We start from the raw sequence: 24,672 nt of genomic DNA on the forward strand, positions 1-24,672 counted from the left end.
GTGAGAAGTGTGATAAAAAAAAAAAAAGCCACTCAGTTGAATTCAAATGTTGTATTTACCATATAAAATGTATCCTGGGAATATGTATTATCATATACATCATTTCGTCTTTTTGAGTGGTCACCATAGTTCACTATGATGTAAAAGACACTCAGTTTTTGTTAAATGAACGAGGGTCGATTCAATGAAGAACACATACACTGAAGGCTGATACGTAAATCCTGTTTTGCAAAGTTGGGATTTTTGCTTTAAAGAAAGTTTTTACCATTAGGTGTTAATAATTTGACAATAATTTTATTTGAAAAACTATAATAATTCAGCTAATCACTTTAGAATATATTGTTTTCTAAGGGTAAATTGGAATCAGTCTGTAATACTGGAGTACTGAAAACCTACAGAAAAATTATATAACACTTAAATGCATCTTATAGTTAATAACTGCTTTGTATTTACAATTTGGAGAAATCTAAAGAGGGAGTTCTATTAATTAAAAGAGGAAGAACTGTTTAAGTAAGTTTGAAATCTCAGTTTCAATGTATGGCAGAGCTTTGAAGTTTTTAAACTAAGAAACTGAGAGAAGCATCAGTTAAGATGGGGTGGTGTCTTTTTATGAGCAAAAGCTCACATGAAGTCCTCAACATTTTATTTTCCATACATACGATCAAGTGATGGAGGATTCTATGTAACAGTGTATTAAGTATGTGATATTAAATTTAGCTACAAAACTAATTTTCTAGAGCTTAGAATTGAGTAAGAAACATCAGGAATATATAATGTTTTGAGACACTATTGAAAGCAATCAGCAATAATTAAAATATATTTAATCTCTAAACTGAAAATTTAATAATTTAAATAAAGATAACCTATTTCTACTGATGAGGAACATTTGTGTCATACGTCACCATCTTACTTCCCAGATTATTTTTCTTTCAATTGTGGTTATTTTCTATTTTCAATTATTAATCATTTATTCCTCATTTTGATTACCATTATATTAATATTACTTTTTAAATTCAAATTGAAATTAAAGCTAAAAATAAAAGTTAAGATATCACAGAACACTGATACCGTTACAGCAATGGGAGAGAGAAGAAAACAAAAGCACTGATGGCTGAATGACAGTGCAATTTGTTAATTGATGCAATTTAAGTGCATCAACTCATGGAAATAAAAAACAGTAAGATCACTTCCTCACCCGGGCAGTGGTTTCCACTGAAGATACAGCACAGGAAACTCTGAAAAATGTTTCTTGCACTAAAGAATTTTGCTATATATGTCCACCTCAATGGTCGATTTAGAAAATCCAGAAGCACTGGCTTTCATCCTATCCTATTATGGAACCAGAAAAACATTTTCCTAAAAGATGGATGCTATCAGAGTATGATATATACCAACACTCATGAATAAAGTGGGAGAATATGCCTCAGAAATAACTACAAGTCACACTTAACTATTTCATTGTTTCATGAAAGGCAATAAAATATTGCTCATAGACACTATCACTAGGACTTTTGTTTTTAGGCTGATTGCTAGTTACTCAGTGATACCAAGATTAGTAGCAAATGTTATGAAAATTTTACTTGTGGAAGTATCCATAATTACATACAGTTATCCTTATCTTTCCATTAAGTGATTTTGGGATAAGTTATTTAACAACTCTGCACATCAATACTTGCGTCTAGGTGTGTGAAGTCCTTTCATCTCTGTGGCTGAGTTCAGAGAGCCACATGCAGAGGCCACAGCCTCGACAAGGAGACTCTCATTTTCTTTGTCTCCTTTCCATTAGTGTCAGTTCTGGACTCCATTCCTAGTCACATTGTTGGAGATGATGTGGAGAACGATGGGAACTAGATTCAGAATTCCTGTGCTCACAGCTCAGCTAGGAAGAGCTCCCCATGAGAATGTCTTTATTTATGAGTTCAGCTGCACTAAATACAAACTCTGGCTCAGAGAAACAGACATCCATGATATAATTTTTCTCTCACCATAGCCCAGGTGAATCTGCTGCCTCCTCATCCTACTGCAATAATCCTTATCCCAAACCACCTACCAGTGCAAATATATCTCATCTACATATGATGGTGTTAGTTCTGGCTGTTACCTTAAGATTCAACCTTAACCTACAGACAATCCCACAGAAAGTAGACTATTCCTCTTTATAGTAGTCTCCATAGTGAGAAATTCCAGAGTTGAAAATGTTTACTTCACTTTCTGATGATGATGGAGAATAATAAAGCTGTTATTCTCTCCATTTTGGGGAGCAAAGTTTGGGTTTTTTTCTTTTTCTTTTTTTAAAAAATTGAAGCATAGTTGATTTACAGTGTTGTGCCAGTCTCTGCTGTACAACAAAGTGACTCAGTTATACACATATATACCTTCTTTTTTTTAAATATTATTTTCCATTATGGTTTATCCTAGGAGATTGGATATAGTTCCCTGTGCTATACAGTAGGACCTTATTGTTTATCCATTCTAAATGTAATAGTTTGCATCTGCCAAAGGTTGTATTTTATAATTGGTTCAATACAAACAATTCTCATGACTCTCTTGAGAATTTAGATTTTCCAAGGAGGCCTCATTAGTCATTACACCTATAAACATCTTTCCTGAGGGAAAAAAGTTTTGATGAACATTCTCCCTGGAGGAGAACAAAGATCACTAGTGTTTGATTGTTTGTGCAGGAAATATTTTGGGGAAAGTCAGAAGCAGATATGTTGTCATAGAATGTAAATATATTTTCAAACATCTCAAAGGCTATAACCTGAGGCAAATATCACAATTTAGAGGACATAACACTTGGCCATATAATAACTTTGCTAATTCAAACTTCTTACCCCCCTGGTGGTTTATTAAGATCTGTATCTCCCTAATAACCAATAAACAGGTGCCTATAGAATCTGTGTTGCCACTTCTAAGGGGAATAAGTCCCCTCAAGTAGATGCATATTTTCATCTACTGAAGAATGAAATTGGGATGCAAAGCGGTGAGATTATCATAATGACACGTGTTGATTAGTGTTTACTGTGTTTCAGAACCTCAGGTATATACACCATACATGGTATTTTATTTAATCTTGTGAATTGATTAATATGTTGTCGCCACGTTATAGGTGTGCATTATGAAATTAGAGAAATAAATATATTGTCCACTCTATCAACTGCCAGCGCCAAGAATGAATTACATATGCAGATAACAAATCCTCTGCTCTAACTACTGAACGTACGTCCATTTTCAAAAGCTCTTAAAATGACCTCTCAGAAAGACTTCACCTGTTCTCCTCAATCCTTACCAACTCTCAGCAATCTCATAAGCCTCTAGAATTCCTACACATATTTCCCTGGGTATGACTCATAACCTTGGAAGAGAATAATTTCTCTTTCTGTTTCTTGTTGTAAGCTTATATAAATTTAATCTCAAACATTTCTTCAAAATGTTTTTTACTATCTAGTAGTTGTAGAATGGTTTCTCAAGTGCTGCTGCACTGGGCAGGTCGTATAAGAAGGTGTCGACATTACTTTCATTTTTCCTAGCACATTTACGTCCATATAAGGTATAAACATGAATATTCAAGAAACACAAATTAGTTCTTTCAATTATGCATTACAAGTGGAAAGCAGAGCAGGTAAATCAGGTGACCTGTCAGTTGAGATAGACAAAGCAGATTTGTAGAATTACTGTGACACATTAGCATATTATCTTGTTGACATTATTTAGTAATGAGAACCAAATGAGATAACATATTCTTTTATAATTCACTATTAAAGTTTTGAGAGTTAACATCTTTACTAACAATAGCTGCATCTTTTGGGGCATCTGTTACACAGAATAATGCCCGGCCCCCAAGATGACGATATCCTAGTTCCAGGAAGCTCTGAGTATGTGAGCTTACATGATAAAAGAAACTTTGCAGATGTAATTTAGTTAAAGATCTCAAGATGCAGAGATTATCAGGGATTATCCACAAGGGCCCACTATAATTACAAAAGTCTTTGTGAGAGGGGGGCAGGAGGTCAGAGAGGAGGGAACATGAAGTTGACTTTGAAAATGGAATCAAAGAATGTAGGCAGAGTCTGTAAAATGTAGAAAATAAAGAAACAAATCATTCACTGGAGCCTCTAGAAAGAAGACAATCCAGCAGACCCATTGTAGACATAAGACCTCTAGAAATATAGGATAAAACATTTGTGTTGTCCTAAGCCTCTAAATCTGTGGTTTTATGTTTCAGTAGGAATAAGAAAGTAATATAGGAATGATAATGCTTTATTTTCAGTTATGAAAATAAGTCCACTTCTAACTACCGTGGGCACTCTAAAAAACTGAAAGAGAAATTGGTGATTTCTGGCTTTTATCTGAGCATATAAAGAACTTGAAAGTCATCAATTCATGTCTTCGAACAAGAAAAAATGTAAACAAACTAAAAAATGTAAAACTCTTCATCATTCAAACTTGCACTTCATTAAAATTAAAAAAAACAAACAATTTTGCTCTGTGAAAGACACTGTTAAAAATATGGAAAGTCAAGCCAAAGACTGAAGAAATTCTTTGCACATATTGGAGAAATGACTTGATTCCAAAATATACAAAGAACTCTTTAAACACAGTAAGACTATACTAACCAAAGCAATCTACAGATTCAATGCAATCCCTATCAAATTACCAATGGCATTTTTCACAGAACTAGAACAAAAAATTACACAATTTGTATGGAAACACATAGGACCCCGAATAGCCAGAGCAATCTTGAGAAAGAAAAACAGAGCTGGAGGAATCAGGCTCCCGGACTTCAGACTATGCTACAAAGCTACAGTAATCAAGACAGTACGGTATTGGCACAAAAATAGAAATATAGATCAATGGAACAGGATAGAAAGCCCAGAGATAAACCCACGTACATATGGTCACCTTATCTTTGATAAAGGAGGCAAGTATATACAATGGAGAAAAGACAGCCTCTTCAATAAGTGGTGCTGGGAAAACTGGACAGCTACATGTAAAAGAATGAAATTAGAACACTCCCTAACACCATACACAAAAATAAACTCAAAATGGATTGAAGACCTAAATATAAGGCCAGATACTATAAAACTCTTAGAGGAAAACATAGGCAGAACACTCTATGATATAAATCACAGCAAGATCCTTTTTGACCCAGCTCCTAGAGAAATGGAAGTAAAACAAAAATAAACAAATGGGACCTAATGAAACTTAAAAGCTATTGCACAGCAAAAGAAAACATAAACAAGATGAAAAGACAACTCTCAGAATGGGAGAGTATATTTACAAATGAAGCAACTGACAAAGGATTAATCTCCAAAATTTACAAGCAGCTCATGCAGCTCAATATCAAAAAAACAAAAAACCCAATCCAAAAATAGGCAGAAGACCTAAATAGGCATTTCTCCAAAGAAGACATACAGACTGCCAACAAACACATGAAAGGATGCTCAACATCACTAATCATTAGAGAAATCCAAATCAAAACTACAATGAGGTATCACCTCACACTGGTCAGAATGGCCATCATCAAAAAATCTACAAACAATAAATGCTGGAGAGGGTGTCGAGAAAAGGGAACCCTCTTGCACTGTTGGTGGGAATGTAAATTGATACAGCCACTATGGAGAACAGTATGGAGGTTCCTTAAAAAACTAAAGTTAAAAATAGAACTACCATACGACCTAGCAATCCCACTACTGGGCATATACCCTGAGAAAACCATAATTCAAAAAGAGTCATTTATCCCAATGTTCATTGCAGCTCTATTTACAATAGCCAGGACATGGAAGCAACCTATGTGTCCATCAACATATGAATGGATAAAGACGATGTGGCACATATATACAATAGAATATTACTCAGCCATAAAAAGAAACGAAATTGAGTTATTTGTAGTGAGGTGGATGGACCTAGAGTCTGTCATATCATACAGAGTGAAGTAAGTCAAAAAGAGAAAAACAAATACTGTCTGCTAACATATATATATGGAATCTTAAAAAAAAAAAAAAAAAAAAAAGGTTCTGAAGAACCTAGGGGCAGGACAGGAATAAAGATGCAGACGTAGAGAATGGATGGACTTGAGGACACGGGGAGGGGGAAGGGTAAGCTGGGACAAAGTGAGAGAGTGACATGGAAATATATACACTACCAAATGTGAAATAGATAGCTAGTGGGAAGCAGCTGCATAGCACAAGGAGATTAGCTCGGTGCTTTGTGACCACCTAGAGGTGTGGGATAGGGAATGTGGGAGGGAGACGCAACAGGGAGGGGATATGGGGATATATGTATACGTATAGCTGATTCACTTTGTTATACAGCAGAAACTAACACAACATTGTAAAGCAATTATACTCCAATAAAGATGTTAAAACACACACACACACACACACACACAGAGTAAGAAAATGCATAACTCAATTTAAAAATGGGCCAAAAACCCTGACAGACAGCTCTTCAAAGAAGATATGCAGGTGGTAAGTAAGCATATGAAAAGATGCTCCACATCTATATTATTGGGGAAATGCAAATTAAAATAAAAATGAGATATCACTATACACTTAGTAGAATGGCTAAAATCCAAACATGGGCAACACCAAACGCTGACTAGGATGTGGACCAAAAGGAACTTTCCTTCATTGCTGAGGGAATTCTTTTTCATTCACTGCAACATGGTACAGTCACTTTGGAAAGCAGTTTGATAGCTTCTTAAAACACTAAACATACTCTTACTATACAATCTACCAATCGCAATACTTGGTATTCACTCAGAGGCAGTGAAAACTTACGTCCACACAAAATCCTGCAAACAAATGCTTATAGCGACACTATTTATAATTATCAAAACTTGGAAGTAACAGTGATGTCCTTCAACAGGTGAATGGTTAAACAAACATCCATACAATGAAATATTATTCAGTGATAAAAAGAAATGGTCTATCTGCCACAAAATATATGGAGAAAACTTAAATGAATATTGCTGTGTAAAAGAAGCCAATCTGAAAATGCTACATATTGTATGACTTCAACTATATGACATTCTGGAAAATATAAAACTATGGAGATATTTAAAAGATCAATGGTTGTCAGGGGTTTTGGGGAGAGAGAGAGGAATGAATTGGTGGGACACAGCAGATTTGTAGGGTTAGTGAAACTATTCTGTATGATGCTGCAATGGTGGATATATGTCATTATATATTTGTCAAAACTGATGGAATATATAATGAAAAGAGTGAACTCTAATATTAACTATGAAATTTTGTTAATAATAATGTATCAATATTGGCTCATCGGTTTTTAACAAATACACCATATATATTGCAAGATATTTATAAGAAACTGGGGAGGAATGAGGGGGTATGTGGAACTCTCTGAGCTTAGCACTCAAATTTTCTATAAAACTAAAAGTGAACTAAAAATAAAGTCCATTAGAACTTGAATGAAGGTGGTAGAGTGGGAGGACTCGGAACTCACCTCCCCCATCAAACTCATCAAAAACATATCTACATGTGGAGCAATTCTCACTGAAAACTACGTGGAGGCTAGCAGAAGGACTCCTGTACAACCAAGGCTGCCAGGAAGATCCACACAGAATCAGGTAGGAAGGGAAGAGAGGCAAACATTCAGAACCTGTGCCCCTCGGAGGGAACTCAGAGGAAATGGGAGATTACACAGGTGAAATCCCTCCCTGGGGAGTGAGCCGTCAGAGCCACATATTGGGCTCAGAGGTTTGACAAAGGGAAGACAAGCCCCCTTGGCTGGTTGGAGGGCCCAGGGGAAGCCTAAACTCTGCTTGTGGGGAGCACGAACGTTTGTTTGCTCCGGAAGCAGGGCAGAGAGGGTGGATTGAAATCAAACGAGTGTCTGACTGGTTTCCTGAGACCAGGCAGGTGCCCAGCATAGCCTGAGCCAAGCAAACACTCCAGCACCAGGGTGAGAACTGCCATGACCAGGAACAAGCTTAGCCATGAGGTGCTGTGGCAGCTCAAACCCTAAGCAGCATCTGGGCCGGGAGGGGGCAGCCATTCCTGGCTACTCCACTGGTGGTGCATCAGAGGCAGTGTGGATTTCCGACGGTGGTCAGACAGCCACAGCCTGTGCCCTGACCCTTGCCGAATACCCACACCAGCCCCTCTTGCTCCAGCACTGCTCCCCTCTGGGGCAAGCGTGCTGGTGCTGGGAAGAGGAAGAGCACACACTTAAAGGGAAGCGAGTCTGCTCAGACTCAACCCCCAGGGCTTCTGCTCCAGCAATCTGGGACTCGACCCTGTCCCAGATAGGGTGGTGATGGTCACTAAACAGAAGGGAAGCCCTACCTTACACCTGGCTCCATCCCTAACCTGTACCCGTGAGTCTGTTTCTGTCTTGTTATATACATTTGTTGAATTTCTTAGATCCCATATATAAGGGATAACATTGAGTATTTGTCTTTCTATGACTTATTTCATTAATCATAATAATCTCTACGCTCATTCACATTGCTGCAAATGGTAGAATTTCATTTTCTATGGCTGAGCAATATTCTATTCTACTTCTTTATCCATTCATCTGTTAATGGGCACTTAGATTGTTTCCATTTCATAGCTATTGTAAACAATACTGCTATGAACATTGGGGTGCACATATCTTTTTGACTTAGTGTTTTCCTTTTCTTTGGATAAATACCCAGTAGTGGAATTGCTGAACTGTACGGTAGTTCTATTTTTAATTTCTTTTGAGGAAACTCCATACTGTTTTCCATGGTGCCTGCACTAATTTACATTCCCACCAACAGTGTATTAGGGTTCCTTTTCTCCACATCCTCACCAACACTTGTTATTTCTTGTCTTTTTTGATGACAGTCATTCTGACAGGTGTGAGGTAATATCTCATTGTGGTTTTGATTTGCATTTCCCTGATGATTAGTGATGTAGAGTATCTTTTTACATGTCTTTTGGCCATCAGTATGTTTTCTTTGGAAAAAATGAGAATTCAGGTCCTCTGTTCATGTTTTAATTGGATTTTTTTTTTTGGATATTGAGTTGTATGAGTTCTTTACATGTTTTGGTTATTAACCCCTTATCTGAAATATTCTTTGCAAATATCTCCTCTCATTCAATAAGTTGCTCTTCATTTTGTTTATGTTTTCCTTTGCTGTGTAAAACCTTTTATTTTGATTGGGTCCCATTTATCTATTTTTACTTTTGTTTCCTTTGCCTGAGGAGACAGATCCAAAAAGTATTACTAAGACCTATTTCAAAGGGCTTACTGCCTATGTTTTCTTCTATGAGTTTTATGGTTTCAGGTCTTACGTTTAAGTCTTTAATCCATGTTGAGTTTATTTTTGTATACGGTATGAGAAAGTAGCCCAGTTTAATTCTTTTGCATGTAACTATACAGTTTTTCCAACACCACTTTCTGAAGAGACTATCTTTTCTCTATTTTATATTCTCACCTCCTTTGTCATAAATTGACCATATGTGAGCAGGTTTATTTCTGGGCTCTCTATTCTATTCTATTGATCTGTGTGTCTGTTTTTGTGCCAGTACCATAATGTTTTGATTATCATAACTTTGTATCAGTAGTATAATCCGAAGACAGGGAATGTGATATCTCTAGCTTTGTTTTTCTTTCTCAAGACTGATTTGACTATTTGGGATCTTTTGTGGTTACATACTAATTTTGAATTATTTGTCCTAGTTCTGTGAAAAATGCCATGATGTTTTGAGGGTTTGCATTGAATCTGTAGATTGCTTTGGGTAATATGGACATTTTAACAATATTAATTCTTCTAATCCATGAAAATGTGATATCTTTCCATTTATTTCTATCATATTGAATTTCTTTCATTAATGTTCATAGCTTTTGGAGTACAGGTCTTTCACTTCCTTGGTTAAATTTTTCCTATTTTTAAAAAATTCTTTTTGATGCAATTGTAAATGGGATTTTTTCTTGATTTTTATTCTGATAGTTCACTATTAGTGTGCAGAAATTTAACAGATTTCTGTGTATTAATTTTGTATCCTGCAACTTTACTAAATTCGCTTATTCGTTTTTTGGTGAAGTCTTTAGGGTTTTATATATATAGTATCATGTCATCTGCAAACAGTAGCCGTTTTACTTCTTCCTTTCCAATTTGGATGCATTTTATTTCTTTTCCTGTTTTGATTGTGGAGTCTAGGTCTTCCAGTACTATGTTAAATAGAAATTGTGAGAATGGGCATTTTTGTCTTGTTCCTGATCTTAGAGGAAAAGATTTCAGTTTTTCACCACTGAGTGTGATGTTAGCTGGGTGTTTGTCATAAATGGCCTCTATTTTGTTGAGGTATATTCCCTCTATATCAACCTTGTTGAGAACTTTTATCATGAAAAGATGCTGAATTTTGTTTCATGCTTTTTCTGCATCTATTGAGATGACCATGTGATCTTTACCCTTCATTTTGTTAAAGTGGTGTCTTGTGATGATTTATTTGTAGATATTGCACCCTCCTTGCATCCCTGAAATAAATCCCATTTGATCATGATGTATGATATTTTTTATGTATTATTTAACTCTATTTGTTAATATTTAGTTGAGGCTTCTTTACATCTATATTAATCAGGTATAATGACCTGTAATTTTCTTTTTTTTGTAGTGTCTTTGTATGGTTTTGGTATCAGGGTAATGCTGGCATTTTAGAATGAATTTGGAAGTGTTTCCTCCTTTTCATTTTTTTGGAATAGTTGGAAAAGGATAAGTATTAACTCTTCTTTAAATATTTGGTAGAATTCCCCTGTAAAGTCCTTTGATCCGGGACTTTTGTTTTAGGGAGTTTTTTTTATCACTGATTTAATTTCATTACCAGTAATTGATCTGCTAAGATGTTCTATTTCTTCCTGATTTAGGCTTGGAAAATTATATGTTTCTCGGAATATTTCATTTCTCCTAGGTTATCCAATTTGTTTGTGTATAACTGTTTGTATTATTCTCTTATAGTCTGTTTTTCAGTGATATCAGTTGTAACTTCTCTTTCATTTCTGATTTTATTTATTTAGGCCCTCTTTTTTCTTTTTTTTTAACATCTTTATTGCAGTAAAATTGCTTTACTATGTTGTGTTAGTTTCTGCTGTATAGCAAAGTGAATCAGCTATATGTGTATATATATCCCCATATCCCCTCCCTCTTGTGTCTCCCTCACACCCTCCCTATCCCACCCCTCTAGGTGGTCACAAAGCACCGAGCTGATCTCCCTGTGCTATGTGGCTGCTTCCCGCTAGCTAGCTATTTTACATTTGGTAGTGTATATATGTCCACGCCACTCTCTCACTTCGTCCCAGCTTACCATTACCCCTCCCCATGACCTCAAGTCCATTATCTACATCTGCATCTTTATTCCTGTCCTGCACCTAGGTTTATCAAAACCATTTTTTTTTATATATTCCATATATACGTGTTAGCATACAGTATTTGTTTTTCTCTATCTGACTTACTTCACACTGCATGACAGACTCTAAGTCCATCCACCTCACTACAAATAGTTCAATTTCATTTCTTTTTATGGCTGAGTAATATTCCATTGTATATATGTGCCACATCTTCTTTATCCATTCGTCTGTCAATGGACACTTAGGTTGCTTCCATGTCCTGGCTATTGTCAATAGAGCTGCAATGAGCATTGTGGTACATGACTCTTTTTGAATTATGGTTTTATCAGGCTATATGTCCAGTACTGGGATTGCTGGGTCATACGGTAGTTCTATTTTTGGTTTTTTAAGGAACCTCCATACTGTTCTCCATAGTGGCTGTATCACTTTACATTCCCACCAACAGTGCAAGAGGGTTCCCTTTTCTCCACACCCTCTCCAGCATTTGTTGTTTGTAGATTTTTGATGATGGTCATTCTGACCACTGTGAGGTGATACCTCATTGTAGTTTTGATTTGCAATTCTGTAATGATTAGTGATGTTGAGCATCCTTTCATGTGATTGTTGGCAATCTGTATATCTTCTTTAAAGAAATGTCTCTTTAGGTCTTCTGCCCAGTTTTTGATCGGGTTGTCTTTTTTTTGATATTGAGGTGCATGAGCTGCTTGTAAATTTTAGACATTAAATCTTTCTCAGTTGTTTAGTTTACAAATATTTTCTCCCATTCTAAGGGCTGTCTTTTCATCTTGTTTACAGTTTCCTTTGCTGTGAAAAAGCTTTTAAGTTTCATTAGGTCCCATTTGTTTATTTTTATTTCCATTTCTCTAGGAGGTGGGTCAAAAAGGATTTTGCTGTGATTTATGTCATAGAGTGTTCTGCCTGTGTTTTCCTCTAACAGTTTGATAGTGTCTGGCCTTACATTTACGTCTTTAATCCATTTTGAGTTTATTTTTGTATACAGAGTTAGGGAGTGTTCTAATTTCATTCTTTTACATGTAGCTGTCCAGTTTTCTCAGCACCAGTTACTGAAGAGGCTGTGTTTTCTCCATTGTATATTCTTGCCTCCTTTATCAAAGATAAGGTGACCATATGTGTGTGGTTTTATCTCTGGGCTTTCTATCCTGTTCCATTGATCTATATTTCTATTTTTGTGCCAGTACCATACTGTCTTGATTACTCTAGCTTTGTAGTATAGTCTGAAGTCTGGGAGCCTGATTTCTCCAGCTCCATTTTTGTTTCTCAAGATTACTTTGTCTATTTGGGGTCTTTTGTGTTTCCATATAAATTGTGAAATTTTTTATTCTAGTTCTGTGAAAAATGCCATTGGTAGTTTGAAAGGGATTGCAATCAATCTGTAGATTGCTATGGGTAGTATAGTCATTTTCACAATGTTGATTCTTCCAATCCAAGAACATGGTATATCTCTCCATCTGATTGTATTGTCTTTAATTTCTTAAATCAGTGTCTTATAGTTTTCTGCTTACAGGTCTTTGTCTCCGTAGGTAGGTTTATTCCTAGATATTTTATTCTTTTTGTTGCAATGGTAAATGGGAGTGTGTCCTTAATTTCTCTTTCAGATTTTTCATCATTAGTGTATAGGAATACAAGATATTTCTGTGCATTAATTTTGTATCCTACTACTTTTCCAAATTCATTGATTAACTCTAGTAGTTTTCTGGTAGCCTCTTTAGGATTCTCTATGTATAGTATCATGTCATCTGCAAACAGTAACAGTTTTACTTCTTCTTTTCCGATTTAGATTCCTTTTATTTCTTCTTCTTCTCTGATTGTTGTGGCTAAAACCTCCAAAACTATGTTGAATAATAGCGATGAGAGTGGGCAACCTTGTCTTGTTCCTGATCTTAGAGGAAATGCTTTCAGTTTTTCACCACTGAGAACCATGTTGGCTGTGGGTTTCTCATATGTGGCCTTTATTATGTTGAGGTAGGTTCCCTCTATGCCTACTTTCTGGAGAGTTTTTATCATAAATGGGTGTTGAATATTGTCGAAAGCTTTTTCTGCATCTATTGAGATGATCATATGGTTTTTATCCTTCAAGTTGTTAATATGGTGTATCACACTGATTTGTGTATACTGAAGAATCCTTGCATTCCTGGGATAAACCCCACTTGATCATGGTGTATGATCCTTTTAATGTGCTGGTGGATTCTGTTTGCTGGTATTTTGTTGAGGACTGTTGCATCTACGTTCATCAGTGATATTGGCCTGTAGATTTCTTTTTTTGTGACATATTTGTCTGGTTTAGGTATCAACGTGATAGTGGTCTAGTAGAATGAGTTTGGGAGTGTTCCTCCCTCTGCTATATTCTGGAAGAGTTTGAGAAGGATAGGTGTTAGCTCTTCACTAAATGTTTGATAGAATTCACCTGTGAAGCCATCTGGTCATGGACTTGTTTGTTGGAAGATTTTTAATCACAGTTTCAATTTCAGGGCTTATGATTGGTCTGTTTATATTTTCCATTTCTTCCTGGTTCAGTCTCAAAAGGCTGTGCTTTTCTAAGAATTTGTCCATTTCTTCCAGGTTGTACATTTTATTGGCATAGAGTTGCATGTAATAGTCTCTCATGATCCTTTGTATTTCTGCAGGGTCAGTTGTTACTTCTCCTTTTTCATTTCTAATTCTGTTGATTTGAGCCCTCTCCCTTTTTTGCCTGATGAGTCTGGCTAATGGTTCATCAATTTTTTGTATCTTCTCAAAGAACCAGCTTTTAGTTTTATTGATCTTTGCTATCATTTCCTTCGTTTCTTTTTCATTTATTTCTGATCTGATCTTTATGATTTCTTTCCTTCTATTAACATTGGGGGTCTTTTTGTTCTTCTTTCTCTAATTGCTCTAGGTGTAAGTTTAGGTTGTTTATTTGAGATTTTTCTTGTTTCTTGAGGTAGGATTGTATTGCTATAAAGTTCCCTCTTAGAACTGCTTTTGCTGCATCCCATAGGTTTTGTGTCATCGTGTTTTCATTGTTGTTTTTTTCTAGGTATTTTTTGACTTCCTCTTTGATTTCTTCAGTGATCTCTTGGTTATTTAGTAGCATATCGCTTAGCCTCCATGTGTTTGTATTTTTTACGTTTTCTTTTTCTTGTAATTGATATCTAGTCTCAATGCATTGTGGTCAGAAAAGATACTTGATTTGAATTTTCTTAAATTTACCAAGGGTTATTTGTGACCCAAGATATGATCTATCCTGGAAAATGTTCCATGAGCACTTGAGAAAAATGTGTATTCTGTTGTTTTTGGATGGAATGTCCTATAAACATCAATTAAGTCCACCTTGTTTGATGTGTCATTTAAAGCTTGTGTTTCCTTATTTATTTTCATTTTGGATGATCTGTCCCTTGGTGAAAGTGGGGTGTTAAGGTCCCCTACTATGATTGTGTTACTGTCGATTTCCCCTTTTATGGCTGTTAGCATTTCCTTTATGTATTGAGGTGCTCCTATGTTGGGTGCATAAATATTTACAATTGTTATATCTTCTTCTTGGATGGATCTCTTGATCATTATGTAGTGTCCTTCTTTGTCTCTTGTAACAGTCTTTATTTTAAAGTCTATTTTGTCTGATATGAGAATTGCTACTCCAGCTTTCTTTTGATTTCCATTTGCATGGAATATCTTTTTCCATCCCCTCACTTTCAGTCTGTATGTGTCCCTAGGTCTGAAGTGGGTCTCTTGTAGACAGCATATATAAGGGTCTTGTTTTTGTTTCCATTCAGCCAGTCTATGTCTTTTGGTTGGAGCATTAATCCATTTACATTTAAGGTAATTATCGATATGTATGTTCTTATTACCATTTTCTTAATTGTTTTGGGTTTTTATTTTTTAGGTCTTTTCCTTCTCTTGTGTTTCCTGCCTAGAGACGTTCCTTTAGCATTTGCTGTAAAGCTGGTTTGGTGGTGCTAAATTATCTAAGCTTTTGCTTGTCTGTAAAGGTTTTAATTTCTCCGTTGCATCTGAATGAGATCCTTGCTGGGTAGAGTAATCTTCATTGTAGGTTTTTCCCTTTCATCACTTTAAATATGTCCTGCCACTCCCTTCTGACTTGCAGAGTTTCTGCTGAAAGATCAGCTCTTAACCTTATGGGGATTCCCTTATATGTTATTTGTTGCTTTTCCCTTGCTGCTTTTAATATTTTTTCTTTGTATTTAATTTTTGATAGTTTGATTACTATGTGTCTTGTCATGTTTCTCCTTGGATTTATCCTGTATGGGACTCTCTGTGCTTCCTGGACTTGATTGACTATTTTCTTTCCCATGTTAGGGAAGTTTTCAACTAAAATCTCTTCAAGTATTTTCTCAGACCCTTTCTTTTTCTCTTCTTCTTCTGGGACCCCTCTAATTCGAATGTTGGCATGTTTAATGTTGTCCCAGAGGTCTCTGAGACTGTCCTCAATTCTTTCCATTCTTGTTTCTTTATTCTTCTCTGCAGTAGTTATTTCCACTATTCTATCTTCCAGCTCACTTATCTGTTCTTCTGCCTCAGTTATTCTGCTATTGATCCCTTCTAGAGAATTTTTAATTTCACTTATTGTGCTGTTCATCATTGTTTGTTTGCCCTTTCGTTCTTCCAGGTCCTTGTTAAACGTTTCTTGAATTTTCTCCAGTCTATTTCCAAGATTTTGGATCCTCTTTACTATCATTACTCTGAATTCTTTTTCACGTAGGCTGCCTATTTCCTCTTCATTTGTTAGGTCTGGTGGGTTTTTACCTTGCTCCTTCATCTGCTGCATATTTCTCTGTCTTCTCATTTTGTTTAACTTACTGTGGTTGGGGTCTCCTTTTTGCAGTCTGCAGGTTCATAGTTCCCGTTGTTTTTGTTGTCTGCACCCAGTGGATGAAGTTGGTTCAGTGGCTTGTGTAGGTTTCCTGGTGGAGGGGACTGGTGCTTGTGTTCTGGTGGGTGGGGCTGGATCTTGTCTTTCTGGTGGGCAGAACTGCATCCAGTGGTGTGTTTTGGGGTGTCTGTGAAGTTAATATGATTTTAGGCAGCCTCTCTGCTAATGGGTGGGGTTGTGTTCCTGTCTTGCTAGTTGTTTGGCATGGGGCATCCAGCACTGGAACTTGCTGGCCATTGGGTGGAGCTGGGTCTTAGCATTGAGACACAGATATCTGGGAGAGCTCTCGCCAACTGATATTATGTGGGGCTAGGAGGTCTCTGGTGGTCCAATGTGCTTAACTCAGCTCTCCCACCTCAGAGGCTCAGACCTGACACTAGGCCAGAGCACCAAGACCCTGTCAGCCACACAGCGCAGAAGGAAAGTGAGAAAAAAAAGAAAGAAAATAAATTTTATTAAAATAAAGAAATTTTTTTAATTAAAAAAAGAGAGCAACCAAACCAATCAACAAATCCACCAATGATAACAACCGCTAAAGACTATACTAAGATAAACATAAAAATCAGAAACTAATCAGTCGTAGACAGCAGACCCCAAGTCTACAGTTGTTCCCAAAGTCCACCGCCTCTATTTTGGGATATTTTGTTGTCTATTCAGGTATTCCACAGATGCAGGGTATATCAAGTTGATTGTGGGGATTTAATCTGCTGCTCCTGAGGCTGCACAGAGAAATTTCCCTTTCTCTTCTTTGTTCACACACCTCCTGGGGTTCAGCTTTGGTTTTGGCTCCACCTCTGTATGTAGGTTGCCCTCAAGCATCTTTTGGGAAATCTGAGGTCTTTGCCAGCGTTCAGTAGATGTTCTGTAGGAATTTTTCCACATGTAGGTGTATTTCTGATGTATCTGTGTTGAAGAAGGTGATCTCCATGTCTTACTTCTCTGCCATCTTGAAGGTCCGAGAGCCCTCTTTCTTTGTTTCATGATGAGTCTGGCTAAAAGTTTATCAAGTTTGTCTTTTCAAAGAACCTGATTTTAGTTTCATTGATCTCTTTTATTTATTTATTTTTGTCTCTATTTCATTAAGTTCCACTCTGATCTTTATTATTTCCTTCCTTCTACTGACTTTGGTCTTTATTATTCTTTTTTTTTTAAATTTATTTACTGTTATTTTTGGCTGTGTTGGGTCTTCGTTGCTGCGCACGGGCTTTCTCTTGTTGTGGCAAGCAGGGGCTACTCTTCATTGTGGTGCACAGGCTTCTCATTGCAGTGGCTTCTCTTGTTGCAGAGCTCGGGCTCTAAGCACGCAGGCTTCAGTAGTTGTGGCACATGGGCTCCGAAGTTGTGGCTCATAGGCTCTAGAGTGCAGGCTCAGTAGTTGTGGCTCATGGCCTTAGTTGCTCCATGGCATATGGGATCTTCCCGGACCAGGGCTCGAATCTGTGTCCCCTGTGCTGGCAGGCAGATTCTTAACCACTACACCACCAGGGAAGTCCAGTTTCTTTTTCTTTTTCTAACTCCTTTAGGTGTAAAGTTAGATGAGATTTTTCTTGTTTCTTGACACAGCCCTGTATTACTTCTTTAACTGCTTTTGCTATGTTCCATAGATTTTGAAAAGTTGTGTTTCTATTTTCTTTCATTTCAAGGTATTCTTTTTATTTCCTCTTTGATTTCTTCATCGACCCTTTGGTTTTTTAGTAGCATGTTGTTTAGTCTCCTTGTGTTGGTATTTTTTCCAGTGTTCTTCTTGTAATTGATTTCTAGTTTAATAATGTGTGATCAGAAAACACGCTTGATATGATTTCTGTCTTCTTAAATTTAGTGAGACTTGTTCTGTAGCCTAGCATGTGATCATCTCCTGGAGAATGTTCCATGTGCACTTGAGAAGAATGTGTACTCTGCTGTTTTTTGATAGAGTGTCCTGCAGATATCTATTAAGTTCATCTTGTCTAAGATGCCATTTAAGGCCACTGTTTGTTTCTCTATTGATTTCTTTCTGGATGACTTATCTATTGATGTAAATGGGGTATTAAGGTCCCTGCTATTATTGTATTACTGTCAATTTCTCCCTTTATGTCTGTTAATATTTGCTTTTAAAGTTAGGTGTTTCTATGTTAGTTGTATATATGTTTACAAATGTTTTATCATCTTCTTTGATCATCTCCTTTATCATTATGTAATGCCCTTGTCTTTTGTTATAGACTTTTTAAAAAGTTTATTTTGTCTGATATGAGTATTGCTACCCCAGCTTTCTTTTCATTTCCATTTGCATGTAATATCTCTTCACTTTCAGTCCCTGTGTGTGTATAGTTCTGTTGTGGGTCTCTTGTAGGTAGCACATAGGTTGGAGTTTTTTTGTTGGTGGTGGTGGTTTTTTTTTTTTTTTTTTTTTAAATCCATTCAGCCATCCTATATCTTTTGACTGGAGCATTTAGTCCATTTACACTTAAAGTGAATATTGATAAGTATATAACTATTGCCATTTTATTACTCATCTTCTGGTTGTTTTTGTAGGTCTTCTCACTTCTTCTAGTCTCTTCACTTGTGGTTTGATAATTTTCTTAGTGCTATGTTTGGGTTCCGTTCTATTTGGTTTTTTGTGTGTATCTATTGTAGGTTTTTGGTTTGTGCTTACCGTGGGGTGTATATATATATATATATATATATATATATAAAATTTGTTTTATACTGATAGCTGTTTAAGTTCAAACATATTTTAAAAGCTCTACATTTTTTACTCCCTTTCCCACAAGTTTTATGTTTTAGCATCATATTTTACATCTTTATTTGTATCCCTTAACTGATTATTTTACTTATATTTGATTTTATAACTTCTGTCTTTCAACTTTTATACTACCTTAAGTGGTTGAGCCATTGACTTTTTTTTAAGTTTTTTTTTTTTAATTTAAAATTTTTTTTGGCTGCACCAAGCAGCATGTGGGATCTTTGTTCCTTAACCAGGGATCAAACCATTGCCCCTGCATTGGAAGCACAGAGTCTTAACCACCGGACTGCTAGGGAGGTCCAATCCACTATCTTTACTGTATATTTACCACTACCAGTGAGATTTTTCTTTTATATATTTTCTTATTTCTTGTTATGGCCTTTTCTTTTTCACTTGAAGGCTATTTAACATTTCTTGTAAGGTTGGTTTAGTGGTGATGAACTCTTAGTTTTTGCTTGTCTAGAAAATTCTCTTTTCTTCAATTCTGAATGATAACCTTGCTGGGTAGCATATCCTTGGTCATAGGTTTTTCCTTTCAGCACTTTAAATATATCACGCCACTCCCTTCTGGCCTGCAAAGTTACTGTTGAAAAATCAACTGATAGCCTTATGGAGCTTCCTTTGTATGTGACTTTGTTTTTCTCTTATTGCCTTTGAAATTCTTTAAATTTTGCTATTTTAATTTTGATATGTCTTGGTGAGGATCTCTTTGGGTTCATCTTGCTTGGGACTCTCTGTGTTACCTGGACCTGGATGTCTGTTTCCTTTAGGTTAGGAAAGTTTTCAGCCATTATTTCATCAGGTACATTTTTTGCCCCTTTCTCTCTTCTCCTTCTGGGACCTCTATAATGTAAATGTTAGTACACTTATTGTTGTTTGAGAGGTCCCTTAAACTAACCTCATTAATTTTTTTTTCTTTTTGCTGTTCTGATTGAGTGATTTCCCAAAGACTCTTCTGTCTTCCAGATCACTTATGCATTCTTCCGTATCACCTAATGTGCTGATGATTCCTTCTAGTGTATTTTTCATTTCAGGCATTTTGTTCTTCAGCTCTGATTTGTATTTTTTATATTATCTAATTCTTTTTTGATGTTCTCACTGAGTTCCTCTATTCTATTCCTGGATCAATGAGCATTTTTATAACCATTGTTTGAACTCTTTCTCAGGTTAATTACTTATCTCCATTTCATTAGGGTTTTGAGTTTTTATCTTGTTCTTTTATTTGGAACATATTCCTTTGTCTTCTCATTTTGTTTGACTTTGTCTCTGAAATTAGGCAAAACAGTTTCTTATCCCAGTCTTGAAGGCATATCTTGTGTGGGAGCCTCCTTATGCAGTCTACGTGTGCCCAGTGCCTTTGTGCAAGAATTGGATGTGACACAAGTATGGGCTGAGGCTTTTTTCAGGGCATGATGGGTTCATTTTCTTGCAGGCATTAGAACTGGAGCAAGGGATGGGTGGGGCTAGAGCTAGAGTCTGATGCAGACTGAGGCTCCTTTTGCGGTACACTGGGAGCCACTGCCTCAGTGAGGGGTGGGCTGGATCCAGGGGACTAGACCCGGGGCTCATTGTGGGCTGGGGCTTCTCCTGGATCACACTGGGATTACGATTTTGGTGGAGGTGGGGCTGGAGCCAGAGGGATTCGAGCCGTTACCTGATGAGAGCTACCAGGGTGTGCTGATGGCCACTACCTTGGCTGGGGGTCAGACCAGAGACGTAATGGCTGGAGCCAGAGTCTGATGAGAGTTGCTTCTTCTCCTGGGTTGGGGGGCGGGCACTGGTGACCACTGTCTCAGTGGGAGATGTGGCCAGAGCCAGAATGGCTGGAGCTGCCACCCATGTGGGCTGAGGTGGGGGCACACTGGGGTGGTCTTGGCAGGCTGGCCAAAGCACCAGGCACTTTTCATTTTGCTGCTTCTTCACTGAAACTGGGAGGAAGCAAGTCCAAATAAGCACTCTTTCACAGGGAAGTCTAGGCTTCCTACAGCCCTCAGGTTCTCCCAGTCATAAGCCTCACTGGCTTTCAAAACCAGCAAAGGGAGTTTTCTTGCTAGTGCTGGACCCCAGGGCTGGGGTACCCAACATGGTGCTTGAACTCTTTGCTCCTTGGGGAGAATCCCCAGCTTGTGATATCCTCCTCCTCTTCCAGGATGCCCACTAGCTGTGTGGGTCCCAACTAGATTGCTTCTCTTTCCCTGCTACATGTTTGGTGTAGCTTTTTCTTTATATCCTTGGTTGTAAAAAATTATTCTTCTACTTCAGTGTGTTCTCAAAGAGAGCTCTTCTATATGTAGTTGTAGCTTTGGTGTGTTCGTGGGAGATGAGCTCAGGGTCTTACTACTCCACCATCTTGAACCTGCCTCTTAACAATTTTTAAATGTACACTTCAGTGACATTAAGTCATTAACACTGTGTGCAACCATCATCAATATCCATCTCCAGAACATTTTCACCCTAAACTGAAACTCTGTACCAATTAAATAATAACTCCCCATTCTTGCCTCCCAGTGTCCTGTAACCACCATTCTACTTCACGTTTCTAAGAATGTGAATATCCTAAACATATCTCTTTTTCTGTCATTGTAGCTAAGGGTTTGCCAATATTTTGGATTTCTCAGGAAACCAATTCTTTGTTTCATTGATTTTTTTCTACCAATTGGCTGTTTTTCTATTCTCCACTTTACTTATATATGTTCTAATATTCATTATTTTTTTCCTTCTGCCTTCTTGGGGTTGGTTTTTCTTCTATTTCTAGTTCAGATGTAAAGTGATGGTGTTGATTTACAATCTTTTCTCTTTTTAAATGCATGAGTATGCTGCTATAAACTAACTTCTTAGTACTGCTTTTGCAGCACTCAGTTTTTGGTATTTTATGATTTGTTTTCATCTGTCTCTAGCTAGTTTCTAATTTCTTCTCTTGAGAACCTCTAATTAATTTTTCAATTCAGTTCTAGAATTTCTATTTCATTCTTTTTATTTTTAGAGTTTTTATCTCTTTGTGATATTTTCATTTTGTTCATGTATCATTTTCCTCATTTTGTTTAGTTGCCTATTCATGTTTTTTAGATTATTGAACAATGTTAAAATGATTATACTGGATTCTTTGCCAGGTAATTCATAAATCTACATTTCCTTAGGGGTGGTTTCTTGAGATTTATTTTGTTCTTTAATTGGTCCATGTTTTCCCTGTTTCATTGTATACCTTGTGAACTTTAGCTGAGTTTCGGCTTTTGGAAAAACAGTTATTTCTCCTAGTCTTTACCGACTGACTTCGAGAAGGGGAAGATCTTCAGCAATTATTCCTCCTAGAGATTCTGGGAACCTCTCCAACCTTCTCTAGGGATGCAGCTTCTCTGAGCTGGTTCATGTATTTTCTCAGTTAAAGATGTTTGCGCAATTTTTTTCTGAAGGCTTTAAAGACTTACCCCCTGCTGTTTGTCTGAAATGCTACGATCTCTTTATAGCTGTAAAAAGTAGGTGTGCTTGACATTTTTCTCAGTGGCCCCAACAAGGAGTCCAAACTGGCATTGCCATCAGTGCTCTGAGTCAGGCAAGACAACTAACAAACCCTCAGCCACTCCTTGAAAAGCTACAAAGTAGTATACATGGTCATTTCTTCACTTTCCCCCTTGAGGGAGAGGTGGGAGTTGGGAATTTTCTCCTGACCCTGCCACACTGTGCCAGGGAGGGGAAGTAGTTACAGGAGGTAAAATGTCATAAATCTGCCTAAACACTTATTGTATCTCTTCTTGGCTTTGTGCTTGTCTGGGGCGATGCAAGCTATTATCTGACTTCTGGTGTTTTCACAAAGGAAATTTGGCCTATATATTGTTGTCTTCACTGAGGAACAATGGTTTAGGGATTCCTTTTCTGCCATCTTGCTGATATTACTCTTGAGTCATGCTCATCATTAAATCAGGCATCTTCTTGGGGAATTTTCTAGAGTTTTTTACACCAGCAATCACATCTCCTAAGGGGAAAAATCCACTGAACCAAAATTGTATCCTCCTTCACATTGTCCTTTTTTTCTGCAATACTCTGTGGAAGGCAGCCTTACTTGAGCATTCCGTAGACTGTAGACAAGGGGGTTCAGCAATGGGTTGAAGAGAGTGTAAGACAGGAAAAGGATTTTCTGCTGCTCCTCTCGTTGACTATTGTCAGGGGCCAAGTAAACCATCATGGCTATGCCAAAGTAGAACCCAACCACACAGAGGTGGGAGGAGCAGGTGGAAAAGGCTTTCTTGCGGCCCTCTTTTGACTGGATCTTCAGGATGGCCCAGAGGATGCTCACATAGGAAACCAGCATCAAGGAAAGGGGTCCAACTAAGATAAACACACCATCAGCAAAGAGGAACATTTCATTGATCCAGATTTCACCACAGGTCACTTTGAGGACAGATCAGGTTTCACAGAAGAAGTGGTTCACCTTCTGGGGCCCACAGAAGGGCAACCTTAGAAAGAGACTTACTTGTACTAGGGCCAGTGAAAATCCACATGCCCAGGAAGTGATGGCGAGGAACGTGCACACTCTCCGGTTCATGACGACAGTGTACTGGAGGAGATGGCTGATTGCCACATACCTGCCATAGGACATCACCAACAAAATCAGGCACTCTATAGAACCAGAAGTCAAATTAAAAATCATCTGCATAGTGCATGAGACAAATGAGATAGTTTTTTTGTGTTTCACTAGGTTTGCCAGCAAATTGGGCAAATTGCTGGAAGGATAGGATATGTCAATTATGGCCAGATGAGAAAGGAAGTACATGGGGGAGTGCAGTCTGGGGTCTAGGCAAATGAGTCCCAAGACCATGCCATTTGCCAGCAGCTTGAAAGTATATAATAGGAAGAAGATAATGAAGAGGAACAATTCCATGTCTTCACTGAGCTGGAATCCCATCAGGATGAATTCTGTGATCCATGATTGGTTGCCTTCCATTCCTAATGACAGTCTATAAAGGACTGAAGTGTGATGGAAAGGTCAGAGCTGGATAACAATGAAAACTGGAGTTATTTATCTGAAGTGAATTCGGAGGAAGCTTGTGTGCTTGTCCCTATATCACTGAGTTTTTTCTGCAATGCTTCTTTACCTTTTTGTTTTCTTACTTTTTTATTGTGAAGTAATTGAAATTTCAGATGAGTATCAGGGATTATAAACAATACTAGTATATACACTTTACCAAATTTTTTTATGTTTGCCTTATCATTTATTTTCTCTGTATGAATGTAGTATCAGTTTTCTATAGACCACATAAGACTAAGTTGAAACCATATTCACATGTTGATAATTTATTCCTAAACTCTTTTGATTTTTTCAATAACATGAATATTCACTATTCTCAGTATAATTACCAAAATCAGCAGATGTAGCATTAACATGATTCACTATTCTAAATACAGCATTTTCTCTCCTCTGACCAATGCTGTTGTAGGTTTTCTAAATATCAGATCACAAAAGGAGTACAAATAAGAGATGCTGATCACAATGATGACTTCGTGCTAAATGCTGCACTGAAGGGCCTTATATCTGTTCTCCCAACTGGGCCTCACCAACCGCACAAGAGAATTTTAGTGTCTGTTTTACAGTGGGGAAAAAAGGCTTATCAAGTTTAATTACCCGAATTTACCTAACTAGTAAATCCTTCAGTGTATGTATATCATTAGGTAAAAAATCAAATTAGTCATTGTACCCAATAATAAATAAACACATTTACTTCAGGAAAAT

At 37.2% G+C, this 24,672-nt stretch overlaps 1 protein-coding gene across 1 annotated transcript; it reads right to left on the minus strand.

Annotated features, from left to right (window-relative positions):
- Positions 1–22,957: 22,957 nt before the first annotated feature.
- LOC118900993 (olfactory receptor 2A2-like) lies at positions 22,958–23,886 on the minus strand. The gene is given in 2 exon segments (XM_036863928.1): positions 22,958–22,998; positions 23,001–23,886. Coding segments are annotated over 2 exon segments (927 nt in total).
- Positions 23,887–24,672: the final 786 nt, after the last annotated feature.

This window comes from Balaenoptera musculus, chromosome 9, assembly GCF_009873245.2.
Source record: "Balaenoptera musculus isolate JJ_BM4_2016_0621 chromosome 9, mBalMus1.pri.v3, whole genome shotgun sequence".
Lineage (NCBI taxonomy): Eukaryota > Metazoa > Chordata > Mammalia > Artiodactyla > Balaenopteridae > Balaenoptera > Balaenoptera musculus.